The sequence below is a fragment of the Narcine bancroftii genome, chromosome 6 (assembly GCF_036971445.1).
Source record: "Narcine bancroftii isolate sNarBan1 chromosome 6, sNarBan1.hap1, whole genome shotgun sequence".
Taxonomy (NCBI): Eukaryota; Metazoa; Chordata; class Chondrichthyes; order Torpediniformes; family Narcinidae; genus Narcine; species Narcine bancroftii.
The window spans coordinates 14,212,050-14,235,105 of NC_091474.1; the positions used below are offsets into that span (position 1 = coordinate 14,212,050).

Below are 23,056 nucleotides of genomic sequence, written 5' to 3' on the forward strand. Positions count from 1 at the left end.
AGACTCTGAGCTCTGGCTGAAGTAAAGATTACATGGAAGATGGAGGGTGCACATGAAGCCTCTTTGAAAATGTGCAAATCCCCACTGACACTAGCCGATGACCATTCAAAATAGAGGGTCATTTGGGTGGTTTTGGCCAGCCGGAACAATGCTTTGATAACATATAGAATCTCAGAGAAAGGCAGGAGCTTCCTTCTAAACTGCATCTCCCATCTGTGAATGACTCTGCTTTCCCGCATGAATAATTTTAGAATCCACAAAACTGAGGAAGAAATGAGCCCATGTTTGTCCTGCAGTACTACAAAAAGACAGTGATGTAGAATCATCAGGAATCACTGGAGGCAGCACTAAGAGCACTAACCAGATTTATCTGGTTCCCTTGACGTGTACTTAAGGTAACAAAGTTCCTTCCAATACCAAGTCACTTACAGTACATGGAGCAGTTTTGGCATGGTGAAAATATTTTTTTGCTGTACAAACAAAATTGAATTAAAATAAAATGCATTATTGTGTCGCGGTTACCTTTAATTAACTTCGACCTTTGGATTATTTTCTTTGAATCTTTTTCTCATAAAGCCAATTCACCTTGGATGTGAAATGATGTCTGACTATGGAAGGCCTGTTTCTTGCAGTATCTGTTATTTTCCTGTCCTTGCAACAGATCTTGCCTGTTGGAACTGTGTGAAAATACACTAATTCGGTTTTATTTTTCCACGCCAGTGTGACTGGTGTGTATAGACAGCCTGCCCTCTCTGTGCAATAATCACGCTACTCAGTTGAAGCAGTTCCCCACTGTGCCGCTTTACATATTGGCTGATGGAGCAGGTGCAAAGCTCTGTAGTTTGTCGTTTTCAGAGGGCCTATTCATCTCCTTTTAATGATTTGTTCAGCCAGATGGTCATATAATGAGCTGGTGGTGTACAGTTAATGAAGGGCCTTTCACCCTCAGCTTTGTCAGTTGAATGTGTCATCAAGTATATATAGAACCATAGATCTTCAGCTGAGGAGAACGTTGGATCTCAGAATCCTGATAATAGGCATGTCCAAGCAAGTAGATGTGAGTGAATAGAATGTCATTGCACAATAATGTAGATCTACCAAGTGAAAATATTTGTATTAATGATAGAAAATATTGCTACAACAATCTTTTTCATAAGAAAGATGCCAACTTTGTGATAACTTGTGATGGCTGCAAACATAACACAATGACTGTCTGGTTTATTTTTCTATTGTGATCAACTTCCCTGTCATAAGCCCTTTGTTACGAATCATACTAATCCAGAATTTTTTTAAAGAGCGTTGATTTTTAAAGGGGACCTTGTCAAGAGCCCAGGGAAATTGTGAGAGGTAGCAGAATTGAGGAAAGTAAGTGCACAGCATGGAGCCTAATTGATCAACTCTGCCATCCCTGAATTATGGCATGCCATTGACCTCATCTTTGACACCTTGGTGCAATTACTTTCCGACCTATTGCCGAACTCCGATTTGCGTCACAGCCCCTGCTGTCTTCTTTCCACGCTGCCAAAACCTGTGACAATTCTTCACCTTCACTCACTCTTCCAGCCTCCAGCCCATCCATCCAATCTCCATCATACTGAACTGACTCTTCATGTCTCACTGCAATATCCACTTGGTGTACCCTCTCAGGTGAGTTAGATTTTCTAGACCTATGCCCTCAATTTAAAACAAATTTCTGACCCCCTGCACACTATAACCTTGTATCCTACAACAGGAAATGCTATTTTAAAACTCCTAGTCTAACCATATTCAAACCTGAGATTGTAGCCAGGGGAAACAACCTAATTGTCAAATAATTTCTGAAATGCTTTGCTTATCCCATCCTACTTATTAAATAAAAACAGAAAATATTGGCAGTGTTAATTGAGAGGGCAATTCTATCTTCTGCCTCCAACTTTATCTCTTGGGAAAAACTGAGAAAGACAGCAAAACAGATTTCCTTCAGGTTGCAAATGGGTTGGGAGAGAAAGGACAGCACAAACGATGGTGTGAGGCCAAGATTCCCTTGAGGATAAGGTATTGATAAGTCAATGAGAGGGAAAGGGGGAGATGAAGGAGAGGGCAGTGGAATGTAAAAGCGGCAAAGTGCAGAAGTGCAAGAGATACCCAATAGCTTGGTCCATATTGTGAAGGGTCAGAAAATGAGCCAATGTTAAAACTGGATGATGATCATCAGGACTGACCAATCAAGACAGCAATGGAGAAGGCAAGTTTCCCAAAGTTATAGGATTTCATATCAAATCCGGAAGATAAAGATTAGTTGTTCCTCAGATTATATTGGGCCATGTCAGAACTCTACAGAATGTCACAGAGAGATGAGTTGGAGTAGGAATGGTCATCCAATCTATGCTGGTCTCCCCAATGAAAAAATACCCACATTGTGAACCACCAGTGCAGTACATTGGTTTGGATAGAATGCAAATGAACTGGTGCTTCACCTGAAAGGATTGTTCATATCTCTGGGCTATTGGAAGAGGTGAAAAGTCTGTATACCATCTCCTGTACTTCCATGGGAAAATGACAAATGCCATCCAAGTATTCATGAGTGTTCCTTTCATGTTTTTCACAAGAGGAACAGATGCAGATGTAAACCATTGGAATAGGCATTATGGAAGATTGTGGCCAATTTTGCATATAATTTGATTTTCTGTATATCCTCATACCTTCCTCTTCTTTTGGTATCCAAAGACTCTCCAAATTTTGTCTTCATCGTGCTCAACAACTGAGTGTCCTCAGCTTCTCGAGTAGGGTATTCCAGAGGTTTAGACCTCCGCGTAAAAACAATTTATCTTTATCACGACCCTGAATGAAACGCAACCAGTCCCTTGAAACTGAACCTTGCCCTTTAGTTCCAGACCTCCTCATCTATTTTGTCAAGCTTTTGAAGAATTTCATTGAATATGCTCTCCAATTTTTAGATGTGCTGAATGCACAATTGTATCGGAGGTAGTTTGAAAGAGTCATTTTTCTCATTTTGGGGATTCTTATCCCTGATGGGAACTATCATTAGTTCTATTTCTGTGATTGAAAATGGTCTGCCATGAGAAGGAGCTTTGGATTGTATGTATGTAAATAATTAAACAGAAATTTTAATAGATATGTAATGTATGTAACTTTAATTTGCAAATTAATAGATGTAATTTTAATGGTTTTCTAAATGTTCAATATCTACCATTTATGTCATGTTCTTGAAAATAAGTGGCTCCTTTGGATAATTTTTTTTTAAAAAGCCTGGGAACTGGATCTACAGTTTTCAATCTCTGAAGAAAATTGGAATGTAATTTTTAAATTGCTTAATCTTTATGTGCGGACCACTCCCTCCTCCAATTGAAAGCTGTCCGTGGGGCCCACATGTCCAAAGTTAAACTATCTTTCTTTTATGTGGATGTATCTTCTTGTTGTGATCGATACAATGGAGATGCATCACCAATTCATGCATTTTGGACATGACCGAGTCTTGGGAAATACTTGGGGGAAGTATTTCAAATTACTTTAAATTTCAAGCCTATTCCTTGAACTATTTTGTTTGGTATTGTTGGAGAGAGTGGCATTACTTAAACGGCATCTGACTTGCATGTATTGTTTTTTATTTCTCTTGTGACAGGGTGGGCGGTGTTACTCAGATGAAAGGACGTTGATCCATCTACTCCTGCTCAATTGTTGCGTAATGCTTAAATTTAGAAAAGATTCCTTGCTCAATATCCCATTTGAATTTAAATTTTCAAACATTGTGATGACCATTTTTGAATTACTTTCAAGATCTTTGATTTGGTATTAACGCAGAGGTGTTTGCTAATAAGGTAATTTATTACTCTGACGGGGATTTTTTTTCTGTCTTTGAAAACCGCTTCGGGTTAGGTAGTGGGATTAGATTTTCCTTTTATAATAAAGAATCACCTTAATATAAAGTATTTGATTAAGAATGTGGGGTACGGTGGATGAAATTTTGAGTGTCGTGTATTCTGTACTTTATTTTTTGACTTGTGACATATATTCTTGTGTCCTCTGTATTTTTTTTTATGTGAATTTCAATTTCAATGAAAATATCGAAAAAGTAAAGGAAAGCCAGAGAAAATAGCTGTCATGAAGGAAAACATTTTCCTGCTTTGTATTTTGACCTACAGCCAAAATCGCATCGCTTTTTCTTGGCAACTACTTTCATGAATTTCAGCTGCATTTTGAGGTCATGACTTGACATTTTCAATGGTCTCTGGGTGATTAGCAAACTGACAAGCTGCAGTGGGAAGAATTTCAACCAGTTTCGTTTGAATTTTGCAAAACTGTAAATCAAGCAAATTGCGCTAATTCATGTGATAAAACCACTTGAGCAGCCAATACGTGACATAGTTCAGACACCATCTGAAACATTAACTTCAAGGGATTTCGTTTGGTGAAGTTGCAAAAGTGAAGCTCCATTATTTTTGACCCTTGAATACAGTTTATTTTCTGCAAGGATAATTTTGAACTCATTTCCCAATTCCAACTTTTATCTAAAGCAAACTTTGAAGAAATTACTATTCTTTTCAGTGTAGGTTATATGCAGTAAAATTGTTTTCCATAAAGGAAGTGAAAGATAAATTGTTAACCTTGCCAATTAAAGCTGTCTGCAAAAGAACTGGGGAATGTTGCTGGTTTGATTATTTGAGCTTTATTTGTGAAAACACATTTGAAAGACAAGTTCAGGGTGACAGAGTTAAAATCTACTCATAAATAACATAGTGATGGAGCTGCTAAGCAGAACAGGAAGCATTGGTTGTGAGAACGCTTAGGGTTCGTGACCTTTCTGAATTGGACCAAGTGAGCAATATAACAACCAAGAAACTGGGTTGGTAAAAGAAGCATTTGTGCAATAGAAGTAATTTTCTTTTTCCATTTTTTGAAATTGTCCTGCCATAAGGAAATTGGACAGAGCATTTTCCATCGCTGTTCATCTTAACATGGGCGCCTCTTGTGACCTTAATTTTTCATTCACAGTAAAACTAGTAGTTAATCACTCCTGTAGAATCATGGGTAGAGCATGGACTGATTGACAGGAAACAGAATGGGAATAAAGGAATCCTTATCTGGTTGGATACTGGTTGCCAGTGGTGTACCCATGAGGAAGTGTTGGGGCCATTTTGTGTTGTATGTTAATGATTTGCTTTGAGGAATAAATGACTGCGGATAAGTTTGCAGATGATGCAAATTTAGGTGAAAGGGCAGGTAGTGAGGAGGAAATAGGAACAAATTAAAATGTTGAAAAGTGTCGGGTCATGCACTTTGGTAGCAGGAATAAATGGGCAGACTCTGATTTGCATGGAGAGAGGGCTTAAAATTCAGAGATACAAAGGAACTTGAGTCCTTGTGCAGGATACCCTAAAGGTTAACCTCCAGGTTGAGTTGGTGGTGAACAAGGCAAATGCAATGTTGGCATTCCTAGCTAGAGGAATAGGATGCAAGAGCAGGGATGTGATCTTAAGGCACTGGTGAGGCCTCACTTAGAGTATAGGGTACAGTTTTGCACTCCTGATTTAAGGAAGGATATGCTGGCGTTGGAGAAGGTTAACAATGATTATTCCTGAAATGAGGAGCCTTGAGTGTACTTGGAGTTTAGAAGAATGAACAGGACCCTCATAGAATCATTTAGAAAGGCCTGTGTGGAGTAGATATAGTAAAGTTGCATCCAGGGCAAGAGGGCACAACTTCAGGATGGAAGGGCAGCCATTTAAATCAGATGCGGACAAATTTGTTTCGCCAAAGAGTGGTGAACCTTTGAAATTTGCAACAACAGGGAGCTGTGGAGGCTAGGTTATTGAGTGTGTTAAAGGCAGAGATTGAGAGGTATCTGAATAGTCAGGTTATCAAAGGTTATGGGGAGAAGGGAGGGAAGTGTGACTACATCGGAGAATGGATCAGCTGATAATGGAATGGCAGAGTGGGCTCGATGAATGGCCAACTAGGTGTCCTATACCTTGATGTCTCAAAGAGATCTATTTGGACATCACCTTTTGGAAATGGATGTCCCTGATAAAGATCACAGCACCATTGTACTGGACAATGGTACAAACTGTGGGTGAGGGGTCACTGTGGCCTGCCTCCAAATGTGACATAGGATGGATTACTTTCACGGAATCATTTGAGTGATGCGAACATCATTAATAATATTGGCATTTACCGTCCATCCCCATTGTCTGAGCTAAGAAGTCTGTTACGTGTTGACTATATCTTGGTTGAGGCGTTGCATGTAGTCCAGACTGGGCAAGGAGAGGCAGATTTCTTTGGATGAAAGATATTTGTGAACTCATGAACTTTACAACAATATTATTCTTTCACAGATACCGTTACTTTTATTAACTTTTAATTCCAGATTTATTTCAAGTGCATGAATTTGTATTTCCCCAGGTGATGAGGTGGGATTTGAACTTGTTTTTGGATTAATGGTTCAAAATGCTGGCTGAACATTCAGTAATTTGGTCACTCTGCCATTGGGTTCAATCAAGCTTTTCGATCAGGTATCGCAAAAGGTTCTGTGTTTCACTCCTTCCCTGCACCCAGATACACCTCTCTTCGTCATCACCTTCCTGAGGTTGGCAGTATGCACCTTTCCAGCACAGACCCACTGCCAAACAGGCAACATGCAAATGTGTGGAAGTTGTGACCTCAGCAAGCACCCCATCTGTGAAAATGTAAATTGTGTTTTCTCTCTCTTTTATCAACGGGAGAAAGCCATGATAAGTTCAAGTGAGGTTTACTCAAGTTGCTGATTTTTGTTTCGATGAACCACCAGTTTAATATTGGGACAAAACATTCTGTTCAGCCAAGAGATGTGAAATCTGCCTTCTAGAATAAGAAACAAATGGCACTGCTGTAACGTTAGCACTGCCACTGGTGCTGACCCATGGGGAGCAGAGACACAGCACTGCCCTGCGAGGCCCAACCTCCCAGTCCAACTGCCGACAGCTCTTTGCATGCTTTAAACATCCTGTTGAAGGAGTCTACAGTATTTTAAAAATCCTGCAACAATAGAGGCTGGGCCCAAGATGGTGGTGCCTGTGTTCAGCAGGGGCCTGAAGGGGTTGCAGACTCAGAGGAAGCAGAAGACAGGCACACAGCACCATAAAACTGGGAGACCGCACGGACTAAGGTGCTCATAAAAGGCCTTAAGCTCATCAGGGAGTGAAACATTACAAACCAGTTATGATGTCAGGTTTTGCCTTGGAGGATGTATTGACCTGCAAGCTCTGCCAGAGTGAGCGAGCATCTAATTCTGTTTCTAACTTTGCATGGAATTGTCTCCTTGCTGTTAGAATGGTCGTATCTGGCGTGCCCTCAGCAGTTTGTGAAACATTCAGTTCATCCATGGCTAATGGTTGCAGTACTCACAGTATATGTGCATGGGCACGTACTCATCCGCACAGGTCCGGAGGAAGTCGGTGACAGCGGTGGTATATACAATCATGTTTGAGTAGAAATCCTTGAATTTGGTCCATTCCACCTATTTGAGAAGGAGAAGCAGAGGAGCTAACCCATGGGATTGAAACCAGGGTAGTGGGAAAGTGAGGGACACTGAGGCTGAAGCCAACACAGTGGTGGGCTATTGGTGAGGTGAGGAACCCATGCAGTTTGTGGGCTACTGATGACTGCAGTTAAGAGACTCGTACCAGGCTGTGTACGGCTGGAGGCTAGCTTGAGACTGGCTGAAGGAGTACCAGATATCTGAATCAAGATGCGAGGGCGCTGAAGGCTTCCTGATTGTGTCAGGTTTGGATCTGAAGCTCGGATTGCCGAATGCTTGGACTGAAGGCTGTATGACTGCAGAGGCTATGGGAGTGCTGGAGGTGAATACATGGATGGCGGCGCTGGGCAATTTCTGCTAATGGAGAATCTTTGGTTGCCTTATGGTAGACTAAAGGAAATTGCATTTTCTGTTTCATTTCATGACAATAAAATAATCATGAATCATTATCAAATGCAAGGATGAGCAATTTAAGTGAGATGTTTTGAAGATTAAGAATGTGGAAAAGCATTGGCAAGTGATTACACATGAACTGGAAAACATAATAGCATGAAGGTGCCAAAGAAATAAACAAACACAAGGGCAGTGAAAGATCTGAATGGGAATAGCAGTGTCAGCTTTGAAATTATTGATCTTTGTATCAGGTTCAGCTGCTTTGCCAAATCAAAAGGTAAGGATTGGTGCCGACTTCCATTGTTGAATGATGAAGACAGAAGAAATGGAATGGGAAGGCAACCAGACAAATAGGGTCATAGAGGGAACAAGTGTTCCATAGCACAATCACCCCGATTTCTGTTTGATCGCCCCGTGCACAGATAATGGAAATGTGAATGGCTGTTTCATCTGAGGTGTGTTTGGGCCTTGAATGGTGAGATGATAAAAGGACACATCCTGTCTCTTGTGCTTACTGAGATGAGGACTCCCGTAAGGAGGAGGAATAAGAGAGGGTGTTACTGAGGGAATGGTCCCATTTGAAATGCTGACAGGAAAGAAGGAAAGGTGTTCCCGATGGTGGCATTGTGCAGAAGGAGATGCTGAGGTGAAGGGTCATCTGTAGAGGGTGGAACATGCTGAGGTAGAAGGTACCAAAAGATGCTGAACATGACTCTGAGCTCGAGAACTGTCATTCTCGACCTTTATTTTTGCACTCACATACCACCTTAAGTCATCCCTTAGTAACCATGGAGCACCTATGTCATCCTGTGGTTTACTTCATGATTACTTCATGGTTAGTGAGAGTTTACTTAAGGTAGAGTGAGAGTGAGGAAAAAGAAACTCCGAGAACCCCTGCCCAACAATGAGCCACACAGTAAATGAATGTTGAACCTAAAATATTACGTAAACCTCTTAAACGAGAGGGGGAAAAAAAAGCACAAAATTATTGGGACGATCTACAGGTGTGCTTAAGACAAAGTAAAATTAAGTTGAACATTTTTTTTTAAACTGTACGCAGCTTTTTTTTTTGGAGAAGTTGCATTAACTTGCCCTTTGCTTGATGCAAGTAAAGCTCTGGGTGCTGGATTTTGGATTGAAATCACTTAATTAATTTTCTCTGTGCTATTGAGTGCAAGGAAAATAGTGTACTTATTTCTGTAAGAGTGTTGGGAAGATCCGAAGAAGAGGAGAATTCATTTTAGACAGGTGAAAATTGGGAAGAATAACACAATGCAAAGTGATAGAGCATAAACTGAATGGATTAACAACTGAGGCCAATTCATATTTGGAGCTGTAACACAAAAGGGCAGGCATCAAGTTGAATGACTAATCCTCATTTGCTGTTCTATATTGACTGCAGCTCCAATTCCAACACTATCTTATTTAATGTGAGTTTACTAACAAACTGGCATTAGTGTGGACGTGTTAGCAAGACAAAGTTCTTGTCTTGGGGTTTCCGTAAATTTCAGTTGCTATTTTACTTTGCACCCATTGAATAGTCATCTGTACAGATGGAGGTGAATGCACTACAAAAGAAATGAACCAGCCTTGACAATTGGTCACTCCAACAAGGTTATTATTTTTTTTTTTTATTTTTTATTTTTCACACCATAAATCACAATAGCCATGATATACACTTTTTCTTTTTCACACATTTACAGTGACTTTTTCTCCCCCCCCTCCCTCCTCCCAAGCCACCCCCCCACCCCCCCCTCTCATCCATTTTAGGTATACAATCTAGGTTGCATTAATTCAGTCAGACAATGTTGTCATTCAACAAAAATACACCAGAAATTCTACTGAGTCCATTCTTTTCTTTTCTTCTCCTTCCATCAACTTAGGTAATGTTTGTTCCCGGTAGGTTTTCGCTATTGTATTTAATGTAAGGCTCCCATACTTGTTCGAATATTTCAATATTATTTCTTAAACTATATGTTATTTTTTCTAATGGAATACATTTATTCATTTCTATATACCATTGTTGTATTTTCAAATTATCTTCCAATTTCCAGGTTGACATAATACATTTTTTTGCTACGGCTAGAGCTATCTTGACAAATCTTTTTTGTGCATCTTCCAAGTCAATTCCAAATTCTTTATTTTTTATGTTACTTAGGAGAAAGATCTCTGGATTCTTTGGTATATTGTTTTCTGTTATTTTATTTAATATCTGATTGAGATCATCCCAAAATTTTTCTACTCTCTCACATGTCCAGATTGCATGAATTGTTGTTCCCCTTTCTTTTTTACATCGAAAACATCTATCAGATACTGTTGGGTCCCATTTATTTAACTTTTGCGGTGTAATGTATAGTCTGTGTAACCAATTATATTGTATCATACGCAGCCTCGTATTTATTGTATTTCTCATCGTTCCAGAACATAATTTCTCCCATGTTTCCTTTTTTATCTTTATATTTAAATCTTGTTCCCATTTTTCATTAGTTTTACCATTTGTTTCCTCATTCTCCTTTTCTTGCAGTTTGATATACATATTTGTTATAAATCTTTTGATTAACATTGTATCTGTAATCACATATTCAAGGTTACTTCCCTCTGGTAAACTCAAATTGCTTCCTAATTTATCTTTCAAGTAGGATCTCAGTTGGTAATATGCCAGCGCTGTATCTCCAGTTATATTGTACTTATCTCTCATTTGTTCAAAGGATAAGAATCTACTTCCTGAAAAACAATTTTCTATTCTTTTAATCCCTTTTTTTTCCCATTTTCTAAAGGAAAGGTTGTCTATTGTAAAAGGGAGTAGCTTATTTTGCGTCAATATTAGTTTTGGTATTTGATAATTTGTTTTATTTCTTTCTACATGAATCTTCTTCCATATATTGAGGAGATGGTGTAATACTGGAGAAGTTCTATGTTGTACCAATTTTTCGTCCCATTTATATAATATGTGTTCAGGTATCTTTTCCCCTATTTTATCTAATTCTAGTCTCGTCCAGTCTGGTTTTTCCCTTGTTTGATAAAAATCTGATAGGTACCTTAATTGTGCGGCTCTATAATAATTTTTGAAGTTTGGCAATTGTAAGCCTCCTTGTTTATACCATTCTGTTAATTTATCTAGTGCTATCCTCGGTTTCCCCCCTCTCCATAAAAATCTCCTTATTATTTTCTTTAACTCTTTGAAGAATTTTTCTGTCAGTTGTATTGGCAATGCCTGAAATAAGTATAGTATCCTTGGAAAAATGTTCATTTTAATACAGTTTATCCTTCCTATCAGTGTTAGTGGTAGCTCTTTCCAATGCTCTAAATCGTCCTGTAATTTTTTCATTAGTGGATTGTAATTGAGTTTATATAATTGGCCTAGATTTTTGTTTATTTGCACACCTAGGTATCTTATTGCCTGCATTTGCCATCTGAATGGGGATTCCTCCTTAAATTTTGAGAAATCCGCGTTATTCATAGGCATTGCTTCACTTTTATTTACGTTTATCTTGTATCCCGACACTTCTCCATATTCCTTCAATTTCTTATATAGTTCTTTTATTGATAGTTCTGGTTCTGTTAAGTACACTATAACATCATCCGCAAATAGACTGATTTTATATTCCCTGTCTTTTATTTTTATTCCTTTTATATTATTATCTATTCTTATCGATTCTGCTAGTGGTTCTATAGCTAGCGCAAACAATAATGGTGATAGTGGGCATCCCTGCCGCGTTGACCTGCTTAAGTTAAATTGCTTTGATACATGTCCATTTACTGTCACTTTCGCTAACGGTCCCTCATATAATGCTTTAATCCAATTAATATACTTCTCCGGTAAACTGAATTTTTGCAATACTTTGAACAAGTAATTCCATTCTACTCTGTCGAAGGCCTTCTCTGCGTCTAAAGCAACTGCTACTGCCGGTGCTTTATTTCCGTCTACTGCATGAATTAAGTTAATAAATTTACAAATATTGTCTGTTGTGCGTCTTTTTTTGATAAATCCAGTTTGGTCTAAATTTACCATTTTCGGTACCTGTTCTGCTAATCTGTTTGCTAATAGTTTAGCTATTATCTTATAATCTGTGTTTAGCAGAGATATTGGTCTATATGACGCTGGTGAGAGTGGATCTTTCCCTTGTTTTAGTATCACTGTAATTATTGCTGTTTTACATGAATCTGGTAAGTTTTGTGTCTCATCAATCTGGTTGATTACATCCAGGAGGGGCGGTATTATTAGATCTTTAAATGTTTTGTAGAATTCTATTGGGAGTCCATCCTCTCCTGGTGTCTTATTATTTGGTAAATTTTTTATTATCTCTTGTATTTCTACTGTTCCAAATGGTTCTGTTAATTTATTTTGTTCCTCTATTTGTAGTTTTGGTAGCTCAATTTTAGTCAAAAATTCATCTATTTTCCCTTCTTTCCCTTCGTTTTCAGTTCGGTATAATTGTTCATAGAATTCTCTGAAGTTTTCCTTAATTTCTTTTGGATTATATGTAATTTGTTTGTCTTTTTTCCTTGTTGCCAATACCATTTTCTTAGTTTGCTCTGTCTTAAGCTGCCATGCTAAGATTTTGTGTTTTTTCACCTAGTTCATAATATTTCTGTTTTGTCTTCATTATATTCTTCTCCACCTTATATGTTTGTAATGTTTCATATTTTATTTTTTTATCCGCCAATTCTCTTCTTTTGGTTGTATCTTCCTTTATTGCTAATTTTTTTTTCTATGTTTATTATTTCCCTTTCCAACTGCTCTGTTTCCTGATTATAGTCCTTCTTCATCTTGGTTGCATAACTTATTATTTGTCCTCTAATGAATGCTTTCATTGCGTCCCATAGTATAAACTTATCTTCCACTGATTCCGTATTTACTTCAAAGTACATTTTTAATTGTTTTTCAATAAATTCTCTAAAATCCTGTCTTTTAAGTAGCATGGGGTTTAATCTCCATCTATACATTCTTGGAGGGATGTCCTCTAGCTCTATTGCCAATAACAGGGGTGAGTGGTCCGATAATAGTCTAGCTTTATATTCCGTTTTCCTAACTCTTCCTTGAATGTGGGCAGATAACAGGAATAGGTCTATCCTTGAGTATGTTTTATGTCTAGTCGAGTAGTATGAGTATTCCTTTTCTTTTGGGTTTTGTTTCCTCCATATGTCCACAAGTTTCATTTCTTGCATTGATTTAATTATAAATTTGGTTACTTTGTTCTTCCTGTTAATTTTTTTCCCCGTTTTATCCATATTTGGATCCAAATTCAGATTGATATCCCCTCCTATTAGTATGTTCCCTTGCGTATTAGCTACCTTCAAAAAGATATCTTGCATAAACTTTTGATCTTCTTCGTTAGGTGAATATATATTAAGTAGATTCCAAAGCTCCGAATATATCTGACATTTTATCATAACATATCTCCCTGCTGGACCTATTATTTCCTCTTCTATTTTAAATGGCACATTTTTGCTAATTAATATAGCCACTCCTCTTGCTTTTGAATTATACGATGCTGCTGTTACATGTCCTACCCAATCTCTCTTTAATTTCTTGTGCTCCAATTCAGTTAAGTGTGTTTCTTGGACAAATGCTATATCTATTTTTTCCTTTTTCAGTAAATTTAGTAGTTTCTTCCTTTTAATTTGGTTATGTATTCCATTAATATTTAGAGTCATATAGTTCAGCGTAGCCATTTTATATTTTGTTTATCTTCTCTTTCCGTTTTTCCATCATTACCTTTCCTCCTTTTCCATTTCTGTTTTCTTATTTTCAACTCTTTACCAGACAACATTCCTACAACATCCAACATTTTCCTTATTCTCTTATTTCTATCTTCTTTATCCCCAATCTCCCCTTCCCCTCCTGAGTTGTCCTTTATCCCTTGTCGGACAACCACATCTCCCCTCTCCATTTGGATTTGCGAATCCACTCGCAAGCGTCAACTGATTTTGCAGTGACCGCTCTTTTCCCCCACCCAGCCCCCCCCAGAAAAGATTTCACTTTTCATATGTCACAAAGGTCACTCTTTTAATTCCCTCCTTATTCTCTCTATTCCATTACCTTCCCTTATTAATTCTTGTCTATACTATCTATGTTTTCCTCTAATTACAGATACTTTCACGTATGCCCATTGTCTCTATTCACTCTTATACCTCTTTACCCGCATACATATCAATCGTGGTCATTTTTACCCTCATTACCCGTCTTCATCCCTCAGTCTATTTTTGTCTTTACCCACATACATATCAATCGTGATCATTTTTGCTCTCATTACCCGTCTTCATCCCTCAGTCTATTTTTGTAATTGTTCTGCAAATTTTCGTGCTTCTTCTGGATCCGAGAACAATCTGTTTTGTTGTCCTGGAATAAATATTTTCAATACCGCAGGATGCTTCAGTGTAAATTTATATCCTTTCTTCCATAAAATCGCTTTTGCTGTATTGAACTCTTTTCTCTTCTTTAGGAGTTCAAAGCTTATATCTGGATAAATGAAGATTTTTTGCCCTTTATACTCCAGTGGTTTGTTGCCCTCTCTTACTTTTTCCATTGTCTTCTCCAGTACCTTTTCTCTTGTAGTATATCTTAGGAATTTTACTACAATAGATCTTGGTTTTTGTTGTGGTTGTGGTTTAGGGGCCAATGCTCTATGTGCCCTTTCTATTTCCATTTCTTGCTGTAGTTCTGGACATCCTAGGGCCTTAGGGATCCATTCTTTTATAAACTCCCTCATATTCTTGCCTTCTTCATCTTCCTTAAGGCCCACTATCTTTATGTTATTTCTTCTGTTATAATTTTCCATTATATCTATTTTTTGGGCTAGTAATTCTTGTGTCTCTTTAGTTTTTTTATTAGATTCCTCCAATTTCTTTTTTAAGTCTTCTACCTCCATTTCTGCTGCTATTGCCCGTTCTTCCATCTTGTCCATTTTTTTCCCCATTTCTGTTAAGGTCATATCCATTTTATTTAATTTCTTTTATGTGTTGTTTATTCTTCTTCTTAAATCATTGAATTCCTGTGTTTGCCATTCTTTAAATGACTCCATGTATCCTCTAACAAGAGCAAGTATATCCTTTACCTTGCCTTTCCCTTTATCTATTTCACTGTATTCTTCCTCTTCTTCTTCCTCTGGGTTGGCCGTCTGTTGTTTCTTTGATGCCCTTTCCTCCTCTTCTTTCTTGTTTCCGTTGTCTTCTGTGGTCTCTTCTTGCTGCAGGTGTTCTGCAGCTGTCGTTGCCGGCTGTGGAGATCGACTCCCCAGCTGGTCCCCCCTCCCGTCGGTGTGTTTTTTTTCATGCGCGGTTGCGCACTTTTACTCGGCTCTGTGAGCCATTGTTGTAGTTCTTTTTCTACCGACCTGAGGTAGTGGGCTCCTCTCTCCACAGCGGGCCTCTTCGGACAGGTAAGGCCTTCACCTTTTTCCTCCGTTGTCTTCTCTTCCTCTCTTCTTTCCGTTGATTTTGATTTTTCTCCTTTTGTCTCCATCTTCTTTCCACCTTTATACTCACTTTTCTTTAACTTGTATTTCTGTGCCTTTGTATTTTCTCTTGTTTTTCCCGACTTTTCTGGAGAGGGCTGGAGTTCACCGTCCGGCCACTACTCCATCACGTGACTCCTCCTCCAACAAGGTTATTGATGAGTGGAAGGAAAAGCAAAGATAAAAAAGGAAAGAATTGAGCATTTGAAATATTAGGTCTGGGTGTGATTGAATATTTAGCTCCCATCAGTTATTTTTAATTGTTTATTCATTCATGGGCTATCCATATGGATGCCAAATCTGGCATTTACCTCTTGGTCTGTCTTCAGCCTCCCCCCACCTCATCTTTGTCTAAAAAGGATCCGCATTTGAAATGTTGACTGTCTTTTCTCTCCATGAATGCAACCTGGGCCTGCTGAGTCCCCACACCCCCCACTCCAAAACCCAGAATCTCATTGTTTGCTCAAGTTTCCAGCATCCTGCAATTCCAGAGTTAACATTTTAAATTTTAAAATTTGTACATACAGGATGGTAACAGGCCCTTTCGGTCATTGAGCATGTGCCACCCAATTGGCTGGCAGCCCCAGTACATTTTGAAGGGTGGGAAGAAACCAGAGCACCCAGATGAAACCCACGCAGACACAGGGAGAAGGTGCAAATTGCTTTCAGAGAGTGCTGGATTTGAGCCCCGTCATTGAGCTGTAACAGCGTTGTGCACACTGCTAGGCTAATCGTGCTGCCTTCTCTTGCCACTGATTACCGATCGGACAGATAAATAGATTGGATGAGTTTGGAGGAATATGAGCCAAATGCAGGAACATTTGAAAAGTGTGAGTGGGACATTTTGGTCGGCTTGAGCAAGTTGGATTGATTGGGCCTGTTTCCAAGCTCTCTGACTATCTCTGGTTGTTGTGATCTGAGTTAGGAATTAACTGCAAATACATCTGGATCCACAAAAGGGCAAGCAAATGCAAATCAAAGGAGAAATAAATCTTAAAAGCCAAAAGAAATGGATCAGTTCAGCAGATATCCTTTCATGAAGGGCAGTTGGAGGGTGCAGCATTTTTTTGCATCACTAATTGTCCTTGAGAGGGCAATGATGAGTCATTTCTTGGAATAGTAGGAGTTCTTCTAAATTAACTTTTAAATTAAATTTTAAATTTAGACATACAGCATGGTTACAGGCCATTTCGAGCCACAAGTCCATGCCGCCCAATTTACACCAATTAACCGTTTTGATCTTCCGATGAAGGTCCTGTTGGATTGAGAGATCCAGTAATGATGAGACTACATTCACACAGTTGAAACAAAAATGGAGCTGGGGGAGTGGGGTGGGGGTGGCGTGTTGGAGGAGTAATAGTCCTCCAAGAATCTTCTGAATGTGGAAAACATGCTGTTGGTGATTAAGCATAAGCAATTGATTATTCAAATTTGAGTATCCTTTGGGAGAGAATGAGAACATCTGCTTTAAAATGGCTCATTTCAACAATATTGACTGATGTTAAGTGGTCGTCAAGTAGAAATAGAGCAGTCATTGTCCTTTTGCACAGTAGGAGAGTAAACTCTAACCAAACGAGGCAATATCTTTGGATTGAACAGGCAATTGTCTCTGGGTTAACTGGATAGCTAGCTCATAAAGTGAAGCAAGACAGCAACTTTAAGGCAGTTCTTCACTCCCTGCTCCTGAACCTTGCTGATTCTTTTCTACTGGTCCAGAAGATATCTGTCAATGAACCAGTGCCAGACTGCTCCCTGTGGAGGTGTCATTGGAAGAGTGTCATTGGCTGTCAAAGCTGTCAGTATCTTTTGACATTCCAAGTTGAGTAAGACCATTTTAAAAAGTAAAGTTAAAGCCTGTCTTTTTTTTAGATCTAATTTTGGCAACCTTAATGAACTTTAAACACAAGGTTGGACTTCAGTTGGCTCATGAGCTGTACAGTTCTAGGGTTAAATGCTGGCAGATCTGGGTGCATCTCAATGCAAGCACTGTCTCGTTTATTTTCTCTTGCTATATTTCATTTTTCTTGTTAACAAGCTTTATGAATACTCAATTTAAAAAGAACAAAAACAGTGGAATGGATGGCAGCTTCCTATGTCACAGTTTGTTGCTATATGAAAAGTGGTTAAAGTGTTTTCTAATTGAACAAAGCACCTGTCATCTGCTTCATGCATCAGTTGGCTGAAAGATGACAGCACCCAATGTCAGGAAATTCTTTTCTATGCTCTGATTAGGTCTGTGCCTGTCATTGATGTTGGGCTGGCAGTTGCCTTCTACATGTCGACAATGTGTACATTTATATTTGCAGTTGGCTGTGCATTGGTCCAAAAGCTTGCTTTCTAGGATAGGACACAGTGGCCACAGACTCTTGAGAATCATTTTGTCTTTGCTCCTTTTGTCTGGACTCTTCCTCCTTTCCAATGGAATACTGTTGGGTCATCTGGAGGAAGAACAGTGACCATTGCCTTCTGAAGCTACAGAGATACTGTAACTGAATGTCTCGGGGGAAAAAAAAATGTGGAACACTTTGCAATAGATTTTTTTCAAATATCAGAGCAGCAAATCCTGATGGCATTAATTTAAAGGACTGTGTAATTAGTTTCAGTTCATGTTAAATAATTTAGTTGAAGCACCATGTGTAATTAGCATTAGCACTTTGAGGAAGGCTCCATGACCTGATGAATCCTCCTCCACGAATGGGTGCCTGAATTCCTGCAGTTGTCCTTGGCAGGAAGAGGAGGATCTATTTTCTTGGCCCATCACTTCAACAGCATAATCTGATCTGCAAACATTGCAATGCGAAGGACAAGCGCCTGAATTGGTTCTGACAGGTTGAAACACTGGCAAAGTTGGGAGGCAGAGCATTTAAAAAATGCCAGAACTAAAAAAATTGTATTTTGAGTATTAATTAAAGATTATGAACGCCAACATCTTTGTACAGAGAAGCATGGCCGAGGATAAAGATATGTTTGAAATATGGATTCCTGGTGGGGAAGGGAGGAGGCAGTCATGATTGTGCATGTAGTCTTCATTGAATGATCTCCTTTCCTCCTGACCATGACCACACTCCAGAGTGATCTTTCAAAGTTGATGGTTCTTGTGCAGCAATCTCCACCAAGCAGGTGTGGTGGGGGGGGGGGGGGTGGGTGAGATTAATAACTTGGAAGTATCAAATTAGGTGAAAAGAAATAGGATGCATCAGAACAAAAATAGAATTAATCTTATTCTATTAAAGTCTGTAAAATATATTAACCAACCCCCCCCCAAAAAAACCATTGAATAGGACTTGTGTAGAAAGCTTCATTGAAAACATAGTTACAACGGTCTCTGCTTCAATTTGCTTGATAAAGTTCTTTGCTCAGCATTTAATGACTTAAAAAAAAGATATGAAACTGCTGCCTTTGGTTCAAATTGCATTGTGCATGTCGGAGTACTGTTTGTTCAGTAGTAAGTGCCACTTATGAATGGCGTATCTGGGTGCTTTATCAGGATGGGACCTGAAGAAAGTTTAAAACACCTCTCCTCTTCTGATAGTAAATGGATAAACTTGTTACTTGGTTGCAATGATAATTTGTAGAATCTATTTATATCAAAAAATATCCAAGAGTGACGACTGTTTGATCAGATATTGCATGGCCCTTGGCCTATAATGGTAAATCTTGCATATATCACAGAAATAGCATTAACAAAGGAACACGACCTTTATTCCAAGGTTGTGTGTGTCGTTTTTTTTAAATGATCTATTCTCAATGACTAATTGTTTATCCTTGTTGGTTTGAACAGTTGATCAATTTTAGGGTGGCCATTCCAAAGGAGGACATGGCCTATAAAAATTTGCATTTATTGTTTTTGCAAAACTGTTTAAATGAAACTCCACCTTGAACTGCAGCCTTTTTCCAGATTGGTTTCTTTATCCTTGGACTCCAGGCCAGCCTCCCCATCATCTGCCTTTCATTCACTTCCAAAGCTGCACACCTTGTACTTTATTTCATACCCCCTGTCCAATGTGTCGATCTTTTCCAGCAACACCTGCTTTAAAATTCTTGTTGACCTCTCTCTCTAATACCATTTGGCTTTGACATCTTTCACTCGAGTCTGTTGGGCTTTGCTTTTTTCCTTCACCCCCAACCTGCCATCCATTTAGCAGTCTTGCTCTCAGCCATCTCAGTCTCGGTTCCCTGCCCCTGAGACCTCCTTGATGTTTCTTTACCAGAAGGCACTCCTTCGATCAAGCATGTAACCCAATGTCTACTTTGACGCAGTGCCAAATCTTTTGTGATTACATTTCCACAAAGTGCCTTTGGCAATGTGAAAATCTGAAAGACTGAACTGTGGTTAAACTTTTAGTCGTGCACAGGATCTAACAAGAAAGACAAACATGAATGTAATAGAATCTCATAATGGAGGAGGGAGAAAATAACATGAGGAATGAATGGCCTGCTACCTGATTAAAAGACAACTAGAAATTCAAGATGATTTTTCTCCTATACAATAAGCTATATATATTTTTAGACATACAGCATGGTAACAGGCCCTTTGACCCACGACCCCATGCCGCCCAATTTACCTAGAACCCTGGTTAGTGTTTGATTGGTGGGAGGAAACTGGACCCAAAGGAAACCCATGCAGCTGCAGGGAAGACATACAAACTCTTTACAGGAGGTGCTGGTTTCTAACCGTAGTTGCTAGCGATGTAATGGCATTGCGCAAACCTCCCCTAAGAACCTTGCCTCCCACCGTTTTCTTACTGCCACTTGAATTTTTGCCTCGTCTCCCTTTCACTTCCATTAAAATACTTGTTCACTTTTTCAGTTGTCTTCAGGACCTGTGTGCCTGAAGTCATTCATTTTCATGAGATCTGTACATAACTGAAGGACTCCCTATTGATCATCTCCACTTGTGCTTGTGAAGGTGGTGGTGTGCTGTCCTCCTTGTTCTTTGTTCATTCCCATCACATTTGCTGTCCGGCCTACAGTGGTTTCAAGCAGTTAAAAAATTTTATTTGGCCTCTTTGCCAACAAGTTTTGTCTTTAATCTTTCTGAACTGGTGTGTGCTTTCGTTCCTCATGGGGACCTTCAGACAAACTGGCCTGGTAAACAATAAATATGCTGTCACACTATTCAGGCTCTTCCCTGTTTTGAATCTCCATCATATTGTAGGGATTTGAGACTGATCCACACCATTTATAGGGCAGAGAACAGGCCCTTCTTGTCTATGCTGTCCCAGATGGCATTCTGAACTGGTCCAGTCTCTTTTATTCAAAGGGAATTCTGTGGAAATCTCTCTCACTGCTCCCCAACTGCACTCTCTTTCAATCCTTCCAAACTCATAGTATCAGCAGATTTGTCCAAATTTTCTGAATGTTTTAATTGCATCTTCTTCCAAAGCTTCCATTATTCTCTCAATCTTACCAATAATGAAATTTAAACGTTTTTTTTTGCAAGCTGAACACCAAATAAACAAAAGGATATTGAAGAATGGGAATTGTATTTGGTCAGTCAACTTCATATTGGTAGTGCCACTTCCATAAGGAGAAGAGGTAAGCTGAAGGCAATTAGACTGCAACAGATGTCATTTGTTTGACTTCAGGTTACAATTTGCTAGAATTTTTCCTCTGCACTTGGAGAAGAAAATTTCAAGCCACTTAACGAGGAACTATCTGCAACTGTTCCTTCATTTGTTTGCCTTCAGATTTGGTGCCAAGTGTGAGGTGTGATGCTATCTATGTAAAAGGTTAACGCAGTATCTGTGGAATGGAAATATTCCTGACATGATAAATTTATAATTTCATTTTCACAGCTTCACCATCAACCTTCATTCTTTTGGAAAAAAGTTGTCTTGCCGGAGTGACATGTGGTTTCCTGAAGATAAATTCCATTGCAGTGCAGCAAAAATAGACTTGCTTTGGGAGCAATTCAGATTACATCAGGTGAAATTCTTTCCCATAGCGTCGAGTTTTATCATAGCTTTGAAGATAATGCAGTGGGAAAGTTTAAGTTGTAAAGCGTGGTATTTAATGTACTTTAAGTCCATCATTTACGGTGTATTCTCCTCACAAACCTTACTTAGAACACTGAAATTATATTGTGGAGTTGCAGTGACTGAATGCTTAATATGTTTCCCCCAGCCATTTTATTATCATCAAAACTTTACACAGAAGAAGATCACTCGGTGTATCACATCTGTACCAGGTTTTTTTTTAAAAAAAGTTAGACAACTTAATGGCAGCTTTCAGCAGTAGGTCTGTGTTCTGGTTCTTCAAATATACTTTTGGTGAAATGTTGTACAGGTTTCTGCATCTCCCTCTTTCAGCAAGCGAGTTCCCAAAGTTCCTCAACAATCCAAAGTAGGAATTATTTTTTTTCTCTCTGGATGTATATTTTGGTGCAGACTCTCAACCTGAAATATCACTGATTCCTTCCCCTCCACACCTGCTGAGTTACTGCAACACTTGTTATTTTTCAGGATTCCTGCATCTGCATTCTTTTGTATCTCCACACCATTTTTCCTCATCTCCCTCTGGTCCTTCTTCAGTTCTTTTCAATCTGTTCATGTTATATATTTTCATTTTGTTTGCTGAGGAATACAAGTCATTCTGATTTGTGATATTCAGACCACTTCATCTTGTTACAGTTCTATAAGGGTTGAAGGCCCTCCGCTATCTTAGTTTCAAAGAGAGGGATTTCATCTTATCTTTCCTCAATTCACCATCCACTCCTGGAAATTTGCACATCAATCCCATCTCCTGTGTATATTTTTTAAAAAACCCACCATTTATTGTGCAATCGTCGTTGCAAGGATGATCTGCCATTTTCGACTCCTGCAGCCCTCCTTGTGAGGGTTCCCTTGCAAACTGGGAAACTCCAGGATCTGGGCACACCAGTAATCTATCTCCACATCAGGATGGTGGAAGACAGAAAAATCTGCTGGGATTTGAATTATCTGTGTCCTTGTCCGAAACTATGTTGAATACAACCAAGTTGGGATAAATACCATAAAATTCCCTTCCCATTGATCCTCATCTCTGTTTAATTTTCTGAAAAGACAGGAAAGCCCCTCAGTATCTGGCACCTAAGGGGATTGGTAAATGCTGGAGAATTGAATTCTCAGGTTGCTTGAGATTGCGTGAATAGCAAACAAACTGCAAGGGGCACCAACTTTAAATGTATTTTTTACCTATTTATTTTCCACAATTTTTTTTGCCAGTTGCACGAGGCTGCTGGTTGCTTGATTTCTGGATAACGGGGATGTTACTGTAAATCAATAACTGGTGTTTGGGCTTGCAGCATACTGGCCCAAAATGGTTCATCTGAATGCATTTTTCAGAATTTGTTCGATCCATATCTTTTTAATGCAGACATTAGCATACTTTTAATGTAGAATGCAAAAATTTCAATGGGCAATTTTGGGGGATTTCATTTGCAGGGTTTGAAATTGCGAAAGCACCATTGCAAGAGAGAAGATGAATTTATTAATTCATTGTTGCGATCTTCCTCACATTAATATTGGAAATATTTGCATGCTGTAGATGAATGAATTCATTAAAATAAGATGTTTATTTTTGGGTAGTACAGTTAGTGCAGTGCTATGTTAGCACCAGTGACTTGGGATTGAATCCAGAGCTGTCTGAATGGATTTTGTACCTTCTCTCTCTATGTGGGTTTCCTCCGGGTGCTCTGTTTCCTCCCATCCTC

General features: G+C 38.9%; 1 protein-coding gene across 9 annotated transcripts in view; it reads left to right on the forward strand.

Annotated features, from left to right (window-relative positions):
- Window positions 1-23,056, forward strand: part of LOC138735736 (band 4.1-like protein 1) — a 251,623-nt gene that overhangs the window by 145,999 nt on the left and 82,568 nt on the right. The window contains exon 1 of one of the 9 annotated variants that reach the window (XM_069884046.1): window positions 21,185-21,291. The exons of the other annotated variants lie outside the window; for them this stretch is intronic. Within the exon in view, the coding sequence (XP_069740147.1) occupies window positions 21,214-21,291 (78 nt within the window). The 5' untranslated portion in view covers window positions 21,185-21,213. Of the gene's footprint in view, window positions 1-21,184; window positions 21,292-23,056 lie in introns of those variants that run through there. 9 annotated transcript variants of the gene reach the window in all.